Below are 13149 nucleotides of genomic sequence, written 5' to 3' on the forward strand. Positions count from 1 at the left end.
TTCAATACAGTCACATGGAGGGGTGAGGGCTTCAACATATCAGTTTGGGGAGGACACAATTTAGTCCATAGCAGTACTGGTCTTCCTTTACAGAGCAGTTAAGTTTAAGTTATTCAATTTCTGCAAACATAGTTATTAGCATACTGATTATAATACAGATTACTTTACTTCTCTTTACTTCATTTTACATGTGTGTTGTCATCTGTGGTTATACTGCCTGCGTTCTCTATAAAGGTGACCCCAAACATCTGTTGCTGTGGTTCCAACTACCTGACACAGTTAAGTCAGCATCATTCTTTTAAACCTCTTTTTTTCCACCGCTGGAGAGTAGTTGAGTTTGTCCTTATCTGACCACACAGTTTCTCACCTTCCTACCACCTCTGAGCATTTATTTACCTATGTATTTTTTTCCTCCTTTCTATCCTCTGTCTTTCCAATCAAGAAATATTTCATTCCTTTTCTGTCTGTCCAGCTGTTCCTCTCAGTATTTATCTCTGTTATACATATGTTTCTCTATAAACTATGTTTAAGCAGTGAGACCTTACATATTGCCAAGTGCTTTTTATGTCACAGAGTGCTTTCACCCATAGCAACTATGTGCTTCCTACAATAAACCAAGCGTGTGTGGGCCATGTAAGTAGTACACGAAGGTCTACAGTTTTATCTCCATTAAACAAATGTAAAAGCTGAGACTCAGAGAGGTGAAGCAACTTCCTAAGGTCTCTCCTAATGCCTTAACCTTCTCCTAACTCCTGTGATTATGGAGTCTGAGGAGTCCCACCATCTGCCTTCTGCAAGCTGGAGACCCAAGAAAGCCGGTTGTATAAGTTGCAGGCCAGGTCCCAAGGCCTGAGGACCAGGAGTGCCACCAATGGAAGTCCCAGCCTGAGAACAGCAGAGCAGTGTCTCAGCCCAGCAGTCAGGCAGAGAGAAGAGATTCTCCTTCACTCTGTCTTTTTGTCCTATTTGAGCCCTCAAAGGACTGGATGGTACATCCCGCTTTGGGGAGGACAATCTGCTTTACTCGGTCTGCCAGTTCAACTACCACTCCCATCCAGAAACACTCTCACACATACAACCAGAAATAACTGTTTAGCCAAATATCTGAGCACCCTGTGGTCCAATCCAACTGACACATGAAATTAACCATCACATCGCCTTTTCTCCATTTACTCTTTTTTCTTGTGACACATGAAACTTAAAGTTTGAGTAATTGAGTTCTAATTTACTCTTAAAGTATATTTGTATTAAAATTTTAAACAGGTGTGTAGATGTTCTTGACTTCCAAAACATTGAGAAAATAACATTAAGTGTGTGACTAAGGGGCAGCTGTCTCTGATAGGACTCAATTGGTCTCACTCCACAGTTGGTCTCGCTCCACATTGTCTGTGAGCTCCCGGGGGTACATCACAACCACCTTCGTCCCTCCACTCAACAATAAATCAGATAAAAGGAATACTGACACCCAAGGCCACAATGTTGAACTTGCCTAAGTCCTTGTAACAGCGCCCCCTGGAGTTGTGCAGTGCACAGCCTGCACAGCCATACGTGGTGGCTGGCCCTGCCAAGGGCACTGGCTAGAGCCGTCATGAGCAAACAAGACACCTAACAGCACTCTCTGAAAGAAAAGCACAATAACTTGATGAAGTAGAAAGAAAGAAGTTATTGAATTAAAAGTCCCATCTTAAAGTGCTGCTACTGCTGCATCTTCTTAGAGAGGTGGTCTTGGGCAATGCTGTTGAGGTGTGTGAGCCTTGTGGTCCTCTTCAGCAGCTCTCCACACTTCAGACTCATGAGTGCTCAATGAGATCATGTAGGAGGGAAAATTATATATAAAATGTGGATTTTAATAAATATAGAAAGGAGCCAAGGTAATAGTCCCACCTGCCTGGCTTTGCTGATGGGGCTGGGGGTAGGGCCTGTGCAGGGTGGGTGCCTCAGCTTGTCACAGCGCCAGTTTGGTGGGGCTGGGGGTTGAGACCTCCCTTTTCCCGTCCAGCTCTCCCATGAGCGGTGGCACATAGACAGCAGCCCGGGGAGCACTGCCACCTCCCGACAGCGCATGGCATGCATAACCCCAAAAGTCTCTGTCCCCCTGTCTTTCCTAACACCTCCCAGCTGAGTAAAGGCAAGGACTTACTGAGCTCGCCATCACCTTCTAGAATACTTCAGTTCCTCTGTGGTGTTTGCTGCAGGAAAACCTGCACACCAGCAGGCTCAGACCTCAAGGATTCTCAGCAGCAAGCCCAGGCAGAGCTAACTGCACATGAAAAGCAGCGGGGGAGAAATCAATGTTTGCCTGATGGAAAAGGAAAATCAATTGAGGGGAAAGGAAAATGTTCTCTCTAAGCCTTTGAAAGCGGTGGCTTAGATGTCATCTATATCAGCATATAAAGAAATGAAGGAACATAGAAAAAGTAGAGCGTCTTTTTATATTTAAGTTCCTAGCTATAAAGAGAAGTACTTTTTTTTTCAATTGTGGTAGAATTCACGTAATCAGAAAATGAACCATTTTAAAGTGAACAGTTCAGTGGCATTTAGTAAAATGTTGTGCAATCACTTTTATCCAGTACCAAAACATTAGGGAGTATTTGTTATTCTAGAATTATGCGTGCAAAAACGACAGTTAAAAATATTAGAAAATTTTCCTAGACTTCTCAGCCCTTTGGTCTTAACTTGCAGATTGTATTTGAGCACTCAATTGTAATGTTGCCCCAACCTAACTGATATTACATATCCTCAGTGATTACGAATTAGCCAATTTAAATACGTTTCCACATTTGATAAAGTGGGTGGGAGTGGTAGACAGGCACAATCCCATGTGTTCATGTATGTTGTGACAAGAGTGTTTATACAATTAAATAAAAAGTAGAAGATTATTTCAGCCATATGCATCCATTCTGTCCAGGATCACAGGCAGATTGATCAATGGTGATCTAATAATAAATCAAACTGGTCGAACTAATAAAAATGAACTTCAGTGCAAAATTGAATGTAGTCCCTCAGCTCCCCACCAAATTAACAAACAGCAAGCTTCCTGAGTATTAGGAATGGAAAAGGATGTGGAAAGTCTGTTTCGCCTTCAGTAGAAGGAGTGAATATTCTCTTGCCAGTGAACAGAGAAGGATGCCTTTTCGCTCATAGCTTCTGTGGCTGCCCTAAGCTCATTCAGGGACACGCCCGTGGCTGCAGAGCTAAGGAAGAGTCTGATTAGGCACAAACAGTGGACTCCATCCTGCCTCCTGGAGTCTCCCCGCTGGCCTCTGGGCCTGGACCCGCATCTCTACCCCTCCTGTGAGCCATTGACCAGACGAGCTGGACTTTGCAACTGAGTTGGACTGACCCTTTGTCTAAATTGACTCTCTCCAACCCTGGTAAATATTTGTATGTTACCTTATTAGTAAAATATTTGTGTTTTACAGACAAGTTGTGTGTCACCTTAGAACTATAACCACAAAGAACCCCAAAAATTCTTCCTGAAAAATGTGGTAGCAAAATTCTCTTTTGCTGTTTTTCAAACAGCAGTATAAGACTACGGGTAGAATCCTTTCTTGGCCTCCTGAAGAATAACTGATTCATGATTTATGAGCATTCCGCCTAAAGGAAGAATCAATAAGGAAAAAGAAAAGACTAGGGGAGAACAATCCAATAAGTAACTTTAAACCTATAGCACATGATTACTTTTCTGAAGTTCTATGTTATCACTTTATATATAGTAGGCACTCAATATATATTTGTTATTTGAATTGAATGAGGATTTTTTTTTCTTTTTTAGTAATCTTTAAGGAACATTTTGCCTCACTATATAGATCAAATAATTACAGTATTTGGTGCCAGGTGCTCAACTCGGAAAAATTATTATTTTTAAATAGCCTACGGCTTTTGTGATAATCTGCTGCGGTCCTGGCCCTGCCTCTTCAGTGCCTGCTAACCATTACTCACGAGACCTTGAGACCACACTGTCCACAGCAGTGGCTCTCGAATTCTATCTGCATTTGGAACCTCATTTTAAAATGTAGACTCCTGGGATTCTTCACCTACAGTGTTCTTTAACTCTGAAAAGGGACCTAGGAACCCACATTTTAACAAGCACCCTGGGTGGTCCGTGAAGCACATTTTAGAAACTTATCCGTAGATTTGACCTTGCCCTGTCTCTGGGACCAGCCTTATTTAGAGCAGAGAGAAGATGAAGAACCAACAGTTAGTATATTACTAGGATCCTGTCCTGGGACAAGATTTTGGCTCACTAGTCACTATTTTGTCCTCTTCTCTGCTTTATCCCCCAAATCCAGCTGGTCATGCCTTGGACTGTGGTGGCTGGGTTCGTGGTATTCCAAGATTTCATTGGCTGCTGGATGGAGAGTTTTCAATTACTGAATCCCGCATTTAAGATCCTGCCTATCCACCTGGTCCTCCACCCATGACCGAACTCCACCTGTATGCCTACTGCATACACATCCTCTTCTTCCCTATTTTGCCCATGTGGGTTTGCTAGATGGCTCATCTGGCACTAAAACTTCGCTCCTTATGACATACAGCCCTGATTGAGGGTGCTGATCGGTGCTGACAGGTGCTGACAGTCCTTACCCAGAAGAAGCCAAGAGAAATAGGATAATCACCATGTCAGTTGCCCCCCAAAAGATCATCTCCCTCTGTATCTGTGGTAAAATGAGAGGCCATGCCTGCAGAAAAGATTTTAGGAAAAGGACCATTAGAAATTGAGAAACAACCTGAAATACACCATTTTTGTTGCATACAGCCTGTTCTCAAAAATGGCCCAAATCCTATGCAGATTAAAATAAAAGTGTTTTTAATCAGCCTTCCAACCTTGAGTTGAAATTAAAACGCTCTTATCTCTAAGGAAACTCTCTAAAACCCTCATAAACCACACTGAACTAATGATGCCAACAACGTGGAATTCCTCCGTTCAAACCCCTCCAAAGGGCAAAGAGCTGAAGAGAACAGACAGGTTGTGTGAGACAGCTCATGTTCTGAGAGAAGGGGGCACTGTCCGGCCAGAGGTGTGTTTATGCAGTACCTGCTTAAACGTACATGCTGGAACGAGTGCTGCTGAGCAGCCGCTACCTTCCCAGATTGTTATTCTAGCTGGTGAGACCCCAGCCATTAGATTTAAATGCAAGAAGCAGCTTCAGACAAGAGGAGAACAAACTTGAATGATTTCTTTCTCTGTCTTGGTTCATTCACTTATTCAACAAATGTGTTTTTAATACTTTCTATGTGCTAGGAATCAGCCCCACCCTCTGCCCTCACGGAACTTCCCATCCTGTTGTAAACTTTAGGTTGTGAATTTGTGCTGGACCTGGATCTACCGAGGACTTTTCCTGTTCTCTCAGCTGCCCACATCCGATGAAAAGGGCGCTGTGAACAAGGCAGTGCTAGGCAGTAGAGGTGGGGAGAAGTGCCCCTAGAGAAGCCAAACCAGCACTTCCCATTCCGGTGGATAAACAAGGCTTGATGTTTATGCTGAGGGGCTAACCAACAGGAGGAAGAATGAAGTTTTCCACAGATTAAACAGAAAGGTTCCCATGGATTCTATACAGCAGGCAAAATTGCCTTGGATGCTATAGATCTATGTCAGACCTCCTTTGTGCTACCTCCTTGTTTCTGCTAGATGTTGAAGATTAACTGAAATACCAGGTGCTGTATAAGCTAATAGTTCTATTAGCTTAAACCAGAAGTTCAGCCACCTGCAGGGCTTGCTAAAACACAGATTGCTGGCCAGGTGCAGTGGCTCACGCCTGTAATCCTAGCACTCTGGGAGGCCGAGGTGGGAGGATCGTTTGAGCTCGGGAGTTTGAGACCAGCCTGAGCAAGAGTGAGACCCTGTCTCTACTAAAAATAGAAAGAAATTATATGGACAGCTAAAAATATTATAGAAAAAATTACCCGGGCATGGTGGTGCATGTCTGTAGTCCCAGCTACTCGGGAGGCTGAGGCAGGAGGATTGCTTGAGCCCACGAGTTTGAGGTTGCTGTGAGCTAGGCTGACGACACGGCACTCACTCTAGCCTGGGCAACAGAGTGAGACTCTGTCTCAAAAAAAAAAAAAAAAAAAAAAAAATACACAGATTGCTCAGCTACATAATGAGACTTTCTTTTTTTGTAGGTAGGTCTGGGATGGGGACTGAGAGTTTGCATGTCTAACAAGATCCCAGGACCACACTTTGAGAACCACTGGCTTAAGCAAACATTTCCAGCAACCTTAAAAGTGTTGCTCCACAAAGGAGTATAGGCAGCATCACTAGGTTTAAAATTTTTAAATACCTGCTGTTTTTCTCACTACAAGATAATACATATGTCCTGCAAAAAAATGATTTTAGTACAAAAGCAATAAATTCATAAAATGACTTCAGGAAATTTAAAATCACCCCGTCAGTGATAGCCATCAATAATCTTTCTGTGTATTCTTATAAAATCTCTATCCTGTGTATTTGTCTGTGTATGCATGTATGCATGATATTCTCTCTCCATGCAGTATTCTCCCTTATATATACATATAAAACATTGGAATCATACATACTGTTTTGTAACTTACCCCTTTCACGTAATACTTCTAAGTCGATACAGTTCTATAATACAATCTGGTACATCCTTTGAATGGACATTTAGGTTATTACAGAATTCTTTCCTGTTCAAAAAAAATAGGTTCAGCATAAATATTCTGGTAAGTCTTTATGTACATCCTTAATTTTTATTTTTAAAATTGTCAGAAGAAAAAGTGCCAAGCCAAAAGTTATATAGATTTGTAAGGCTTTTAATACATATTGAATACATGCCTTTCAGGGAAATACCGGATCACGTTACGCACCCACGCGTGACGGTCCACGTAGACACTACGCGGTCACTAGTCGCATCACGTTCAGTGACGTCACGCTTCTTCCCTGCGCGGCTGTGTGAATATGGAGCTCAGAATCACACTGTCAGCTCTCGGCACAGCAGTTGTTTTGTTTGAGACTTAACATGTTTGACATTCCGTCAGGTCCAGCATGTCATTTTTCTTGGACAGAAACGCATCTCTGAGTAGAAGAGCTTTGGTTGTTTTATGTAAACTTTCAGAAAGTAAATTTGCCACCAAAAGTCTGTATTTTGAATTGGTCTAATGTGATATGCAATCTCGTTTCTCAGCACGTAAGTGATTTACTATAATATAATACAACTGATCTAATTTTACTTAAGAAATCGAGTACCTACTGTGCTTCAAAGAGAAAACTGGCAGAGCCACGTATCTTGTTGTCTGTGTATCAGTATGTGTTGAGCGACCCAGTAAGGTGATCGCGAAAACGAACTGCTTTGGTGACACACTAAACTGAACTTTCTTGTGGAAACACAGGGACTATTAGGTGAAAAATACGGGAACATCCGAATCCCTGGGGAGGTGGAAGCCGCGGAGTTCGAGATGATTCTGGACGCCGCGGCCGAGGCAAAGCTGGAGACGCGGCTGCTGGAAGAGTGGTTCTGCCGGGACGAGAACTCCGTGCCGGCCGCCTACTACCTCAGGCCCAGGTCGGACGTGCTGAGGGCCCAGGGGCCCGCGGTGAGTGCCCTCCTCTCACTGGCCCTGTCGGGGCCGTCTGAGGCCGTTTTCCCCGCAGAAAAGGCAGAGTGGACAGAAAGTGACTCTGCCCCAAGCCCTGAATTTCTTTTAACAGCTCCATCCACACTGGTTGTCAGGGAAATGCAAATCAAAACCGCAATGAGACATCATCTCACACCTGCTAGGACGGCTATCAGAAAGTCCAAAGACTGCAAGTGCTGGTGAGGGCATGCGGGGCAGGGAACCCTGGCACGGGTTGCTGGGACTGTACTCTGGTACAGCCACCATGGGAAACAGTGTAGCAGTTCCTCAAAAAAAAAAAAAAAATAGGTCTATCATGTGATCCAGCAAGCCCACTCCTGGGTGTACACCCAAAGGCAATAAAATCACTGCCTTGAAGAGATACCTGCACTCCCCGTGGACATTGCACCACTATTCACAGTAGCCAAGACGTGAAATCTAAGTGTCCATCGACAGAGGAATGGGTAAGAAAATGCGGCACACACACACACACGCATGCACATACAACACTCAATGGAATATTATGCAGCCTTTTTTAAAAAAAAGAAACAGAAATCCTGCCATTTGCAGCAACATGGGTGAACCTGGAGGACACTATGCTAGTGAAATAGGCCAGACACAGACAGACAAATACTGAATGATCTTGCTTATACGCAGAACCTAAAAAGTCAAACTCTTGGTAACAGAGAGTAAGGGGTGGTTGGTTACCAGGGCTGGAATGGGAGGAAATGCAAGGATGTTGGTCAAAGTGTCCAGACTTCCTGTTACAAATGAATAAGTTCTGGAGACCTAATGTACAGCACGGTGGCCATACTTCGTAATAATGTATTGTGTACTCGAAATTTGCTAACAGAGTAGATATCAAGTGTTCTCTCCACAAAAAAAAAAAAAAAATGGTAACTAGGCAAGGTGATGGATATGTTAGTTTGATCATGGTAATCATTTCACAGTGTATATATATATCAAAACATCACATTGTACACCTTGAAAAATGTAATGAAGAAAACTAAATCCAAAGCTAAGAAACTTTCCAAATGTTGACTCACCTCTCCTTTTAGCATCTCTGACTTTCCTTCTGGGGTAGTTTTCCTTCTTCCTGAAGTATATCTTTTGGAAGTTCCACCAGTGAAGGTTTACTAGTGATATTAACTAATTAATTATATTTTGATTATTAATATCAATGTTTAATAATATTAAATAATTGACATTTCATTAAATAATGGAATTAAATAAATTAATGATTAAATAAAATTCCATTAATGAAGTTCTCTCAGTATTTATCTGAAAATATTCTTTTCTCAAGTTTTCTATAATGTGTCCATTTAGTTACTCTGATTGATACACGTCATGCTTCCTAATTCCAAGAATTCATATATTCTATAAGTTTGAAAAATTGTCAGCCTTCATTTCATCAAATAATATCTCTCTTCTATTCCTTCCGTTCTTTTGTTTTTGCTCTTTAATTACATGTGTGTTAGATCATCTTCGTCTATCCTCCATGTCTCTTAACTCTCTTTCACATTATCCATTTATTTATCTCTGCGTGCTGCTTTCCAGGTCACTTCAAACCATTTTTCTAGCTCAACGATTTTTTTCTTCAGCTGGGTTAGCTCTGTCCATGCATTAAGTTTTCAAGTTCAGCAGTTATATTTTTTATTTTGTGAAAGGTGTTGGGGATGGGGAATTAGGGGGTGGTCCTTTTTAAAATCTGCCTAGCTATTTTTGATAGTCTCTTTTGTAGATTGTTGATTTCATATTTTTCCTTTAACATTTCAAACAGTTCATTTAAATTCTTATATCTTATGTAGAATCGTGGAGTGAGGTTGGTTCGTGCCTGGGCGTGATAGAAACATTATCCTCGTCTCCTCTCCTGCTTGGTTCCCAAGTGGATCCACTATGTGTCCCTTAAAACTGAATGAAAGAGGCAGAGGGAAAGGGTGGGCCTAGTCATTGCACAGAATGTTTAAAGAGATCGCAAAGAAGGCATAGATACCCATCCCTCCTCCAAAGAGAACGTCCTTGATTCGGGCAGCTCCAAAACGAGGACAGCCGTGTTAGCCACAGTTCATTTCAGGGCCTGTGTGTTTGTCATTCTGATATCCAAGATATCTCTGTACAATAAAAAATCATGTCAGCATCCTTGATTCTATTCACCCCCCTCACATGCATTGTTCAAAGTAATTATCTTTGAATAATGCTTCTCTGGATGGGAATATTAAGGTAAATCCAAACCATTCCCTAGTTAAACATGCTAGGAGTGCATGAAGATAGCAAAACACACGATGGCTCAGGAAACCATGTTTGCACAGTGTTTTGGGAAGCACTTGCTCATATGTTACTATGTAATTGGCTTTCAATGTTACTTCATTTATTTCTGTGATCCTCTAGGGAAATTCAAATTATTCTTAAAAGCCCATGTGATATTTCTGCATAAAGTGTTGCTGAGTAAATGAATGTCTGGACAAGATTATCATCAGGATTACATAAATGTTACCTCCTTGGTAGGCAGTCCTCCCATTTTATTTCCTAGTGGATCATCAAAACCAGTGAAGCAGAAACAGATACACACAATTAAATGCAATGTGTGCAACCAGCCCTTTAACTTCCTTTCCCCTTTTGGAGGATATTGAAGAGATTATTTTGTTATGACGTTGGTATCAAAGCTCATAAGGGGAGAACACGGTACAATAAGGAAGCCCAACAAACCAACCCTTTTTGAGTCACACCCTTGTGTAACTTTGTCAAGTTCACACATAACATGGAGATAACTTCAAACTTTCAGGGTTATTAGGGGGGATTAAATGAGACACTGTCTATAAAGCAATTATCATAATATTGACACATAAGAGGCCTTCAAATAATAGAAATTCTTTTGTTCTTAAATATTGCTTTTCTTTAAATTTTCCTAAATATTAATGATTTTTAAGACTAATTTCTTACTTTTACATTTCCATAGATGCAGCCTTCTGCCAATGCTGAAAACGAGAAGACATGGCAAGAGATATCAGATGAGATCAAGAAGATATTTAAGGCTGCTGTGAAACTATTACATGAAAAGGGTAAAATGAAATACAGCCAAGCTAAGAGATACCTGTTCTCAGGTACTTTCAATACATCCTCAGTAAACTAAGGAATAAATAAATAATAGATGCGCCCCCTGCTTCCCTTTTATGGTTCCGCAGATTTAATCACATTTACTGCTTGGTGAAATTTAATTTTTCTAAATGTTTCCATGTCCTGGAGAGGAAAGTATTGTTTTGTTTTAACTCATAGAGATGCCTTTACTTAACTTGAGGGCTTCTCCAGAAAATGTGATTTTAAAAGAAGTCAGAGGTGGCTGGATGTAATAGGCCAGATTGTGCCACTGTTTCTCAGGTGAGCTGTTCGTTCGTTCACTCACTTATCCAGCAAACATTTATTCACCTTTTGGCCTACTATGTGCCAACCACTGGAGAGACAAAAATGAATAATAAAGCAAAGTCGCTATTCTCCTGGAACTTATTTTTTAATTGGGGGTTGGGTAACTAAATGATCAAATAAATGAACAAGATCATTTCAGAAATGATAAGTCACATGAATAAAACATAGTGATAGGATAATCGTGACTGATGGAGGATGTGGGCGTCCAGATACAGATGGGGCAGACAATAAGGACATGACTTGTGACCTGAATGACGGAAGGAATCAGAGCCGGCAGTGCCACCTGTATCTAAGGTAGAGAATTCCAGGCAGAAGTGTCAGCAGGTACAAGATCCCTGAGATAGGAACATGCTTAGCAAATTCCAGGAGCAGGAAGAAAGGAAACGTGGTTTTACTTTTTTTTTTTTTTTTAATTTTACTTTTACTGGGAAGACGAGATGAGGTCAGAAGGTGAGCTCAGGCCATAGTAAGAACCTCATGTTTTGTTCTAGGTGAGAAGGGAAGCCATCTGAGGGTGGGAAGCAAGAGATTGGTAGGATCTAATTTAACATTAAAATAAAAATCTCTCCAGCGACTGAACAGAGACTCACTTGGCCTTTCTCCACCATGGAAAGGAAGCTTGATTGTAAGTTGCACAGGAAACCACACACTGCTGGGTAAAAGTAAGGAAATATGTAGCATTTATTTTTGAAAGTTGATAGTAAAGAATTATTGAGGAAAAAGCAATTGTAGTTGTGTCCTCAGATTGGTTTTTTGAATGGCATGGCAAAGCACTTTTGAAAACTTGAAAGGTGCTTGATAACTATTCTCACTGGATACATGTATGTCAAGCGCAGAGAAGTTATAAATCATTCTGACAAATTCCAGAAGGTAGCTCTCAAAAAAATAGGTCTTAAGTCATCAATAAATACTTTCTCTAGAGTATGTAAATGAACATGTATCCTTGTTCCTCTGGGACCTTTAGATCCATTTGGGGGGCTCTGGCTCTTCATATTTTATCAAGAACAAAACAACCCCATTGCTTAAAAAGTGCTGTTTTAGAAAAAATGCCCAGAGCAACGCTCTCCTACTCTTTATGTGAAAAACACTAGTTTGGGGAAAGCATCCTCTTATTTGCAATCATATAGCTCAAGTATTCAAGTATTTCACTGGTAAACACTTTCCCTAACTTTCTCTGTACTAAAAAATTCCGTCCATATGGGCAGCCCTGTGAACAGTAGTGATTTCACATGAACTGCTGGACTATTTTCTGCTTGGAGTTACATCTCCTATAGATGTACATGCTCGTGACGATTTATTTTACACTTCAAACTCATTTTAAGATCATGTCTGAACAATCAAAATTGCTGGAGAAGTGCCAGCTCTTTCAAATGGATGTAGCAAATTATTATAATATTTTTAGCAATCTCGAACATAAGAATACTAGATAGAACCTGCAAAGGTGTATTATTTGTATTGCAATGTAATTTTTCACACTTATGTCTTCACCTTTTTTTTTAACAACAAGAGAAGAACAGAAATAAATTAGACCCAAAAAATGGTGCCCTTCTGTGACTGTCAAAATTGGTTGTCCTGAGGATAGTAGAGGGACTAATGTCTTACGGATGACAGTTGCCAGGGCTGGGAACCTGTTCCTAATGTCACCGTCACTGGGTGCTGTGACTGGTTAAATTTCGGGATATTGAGGAACACGAAAAGACATAAAACAATATAGTATTCTAGTAAGGAGAGGGGAAAGTTTATAATATTTATAGGCAAATATCAGAAATTGTGAATAAAAGTTCTCCACAATCATCACAGTGCACTTTGCTTCAAAAAATAGCTCTATAGAGTTGACTTTGTGTGACATCACTCTTTTATTCAGCTTTATTTTAAGTCTATACCAGGCATTCTGTGTACAGCCTTTTTCCCCCTGAGCCACACTTAGATGGGCTCTGCAACTTGATTTATCTGTATCTCTTTCCTTTATCAACATTCCCGATTGACACACTCTTTCCCATAGATGTGATAACAATGTCACTTTATATAATAGCTGAGTTGTTTTCTGGGAGTCAAATGTGGCAGCACATATCTCTGATTGCCGTGCATTGTGTGTAGATACTACAGTCTGACCACTTTCTCGTCATCATACTCTGAGTCCAGAATGTGCCCGAG

At 41.0% G+C, this 13149-nt stretch overlaps 1 protein-coding gene across 1 annotated transcript in view; it reads left to right on the forward strand.

The window, feature by feature from the left end:
* Nucleotides 1–13149, forward strand: part of NWD2 (NACHT and WD repeat domain containing 2) — a 167653-nt gene that overhangs the window by 144306 nt on the left and 10198 nt on the right. Inside the window, exons 4-5 of the mRNA XM_045550496.1 lie at nt 7351–7554; nt 10532–10676. Of these exons, the coding sequence (XP_045406452.1) occupies nt 7351–7554; nt 10532–10676 (349 nt within the window). The remainder of the gene's footprint in view (nt 1–7350; nt 7555–10531; nt 10677–13149) is intronic.

This window comes from Lemur catta, chromosome 4, assembly GCF_020740605.2.
Source record: "Lemur catta isolate mLemCat1 chromosome 4, mLemCat1.pri, whole genome shotgun sequence".
Lineage (NCBI taxonomy): Eukaryota > Metazoa > Chordata > Mammalia > Primates > Lemuridae > Lemur > Lemur catta.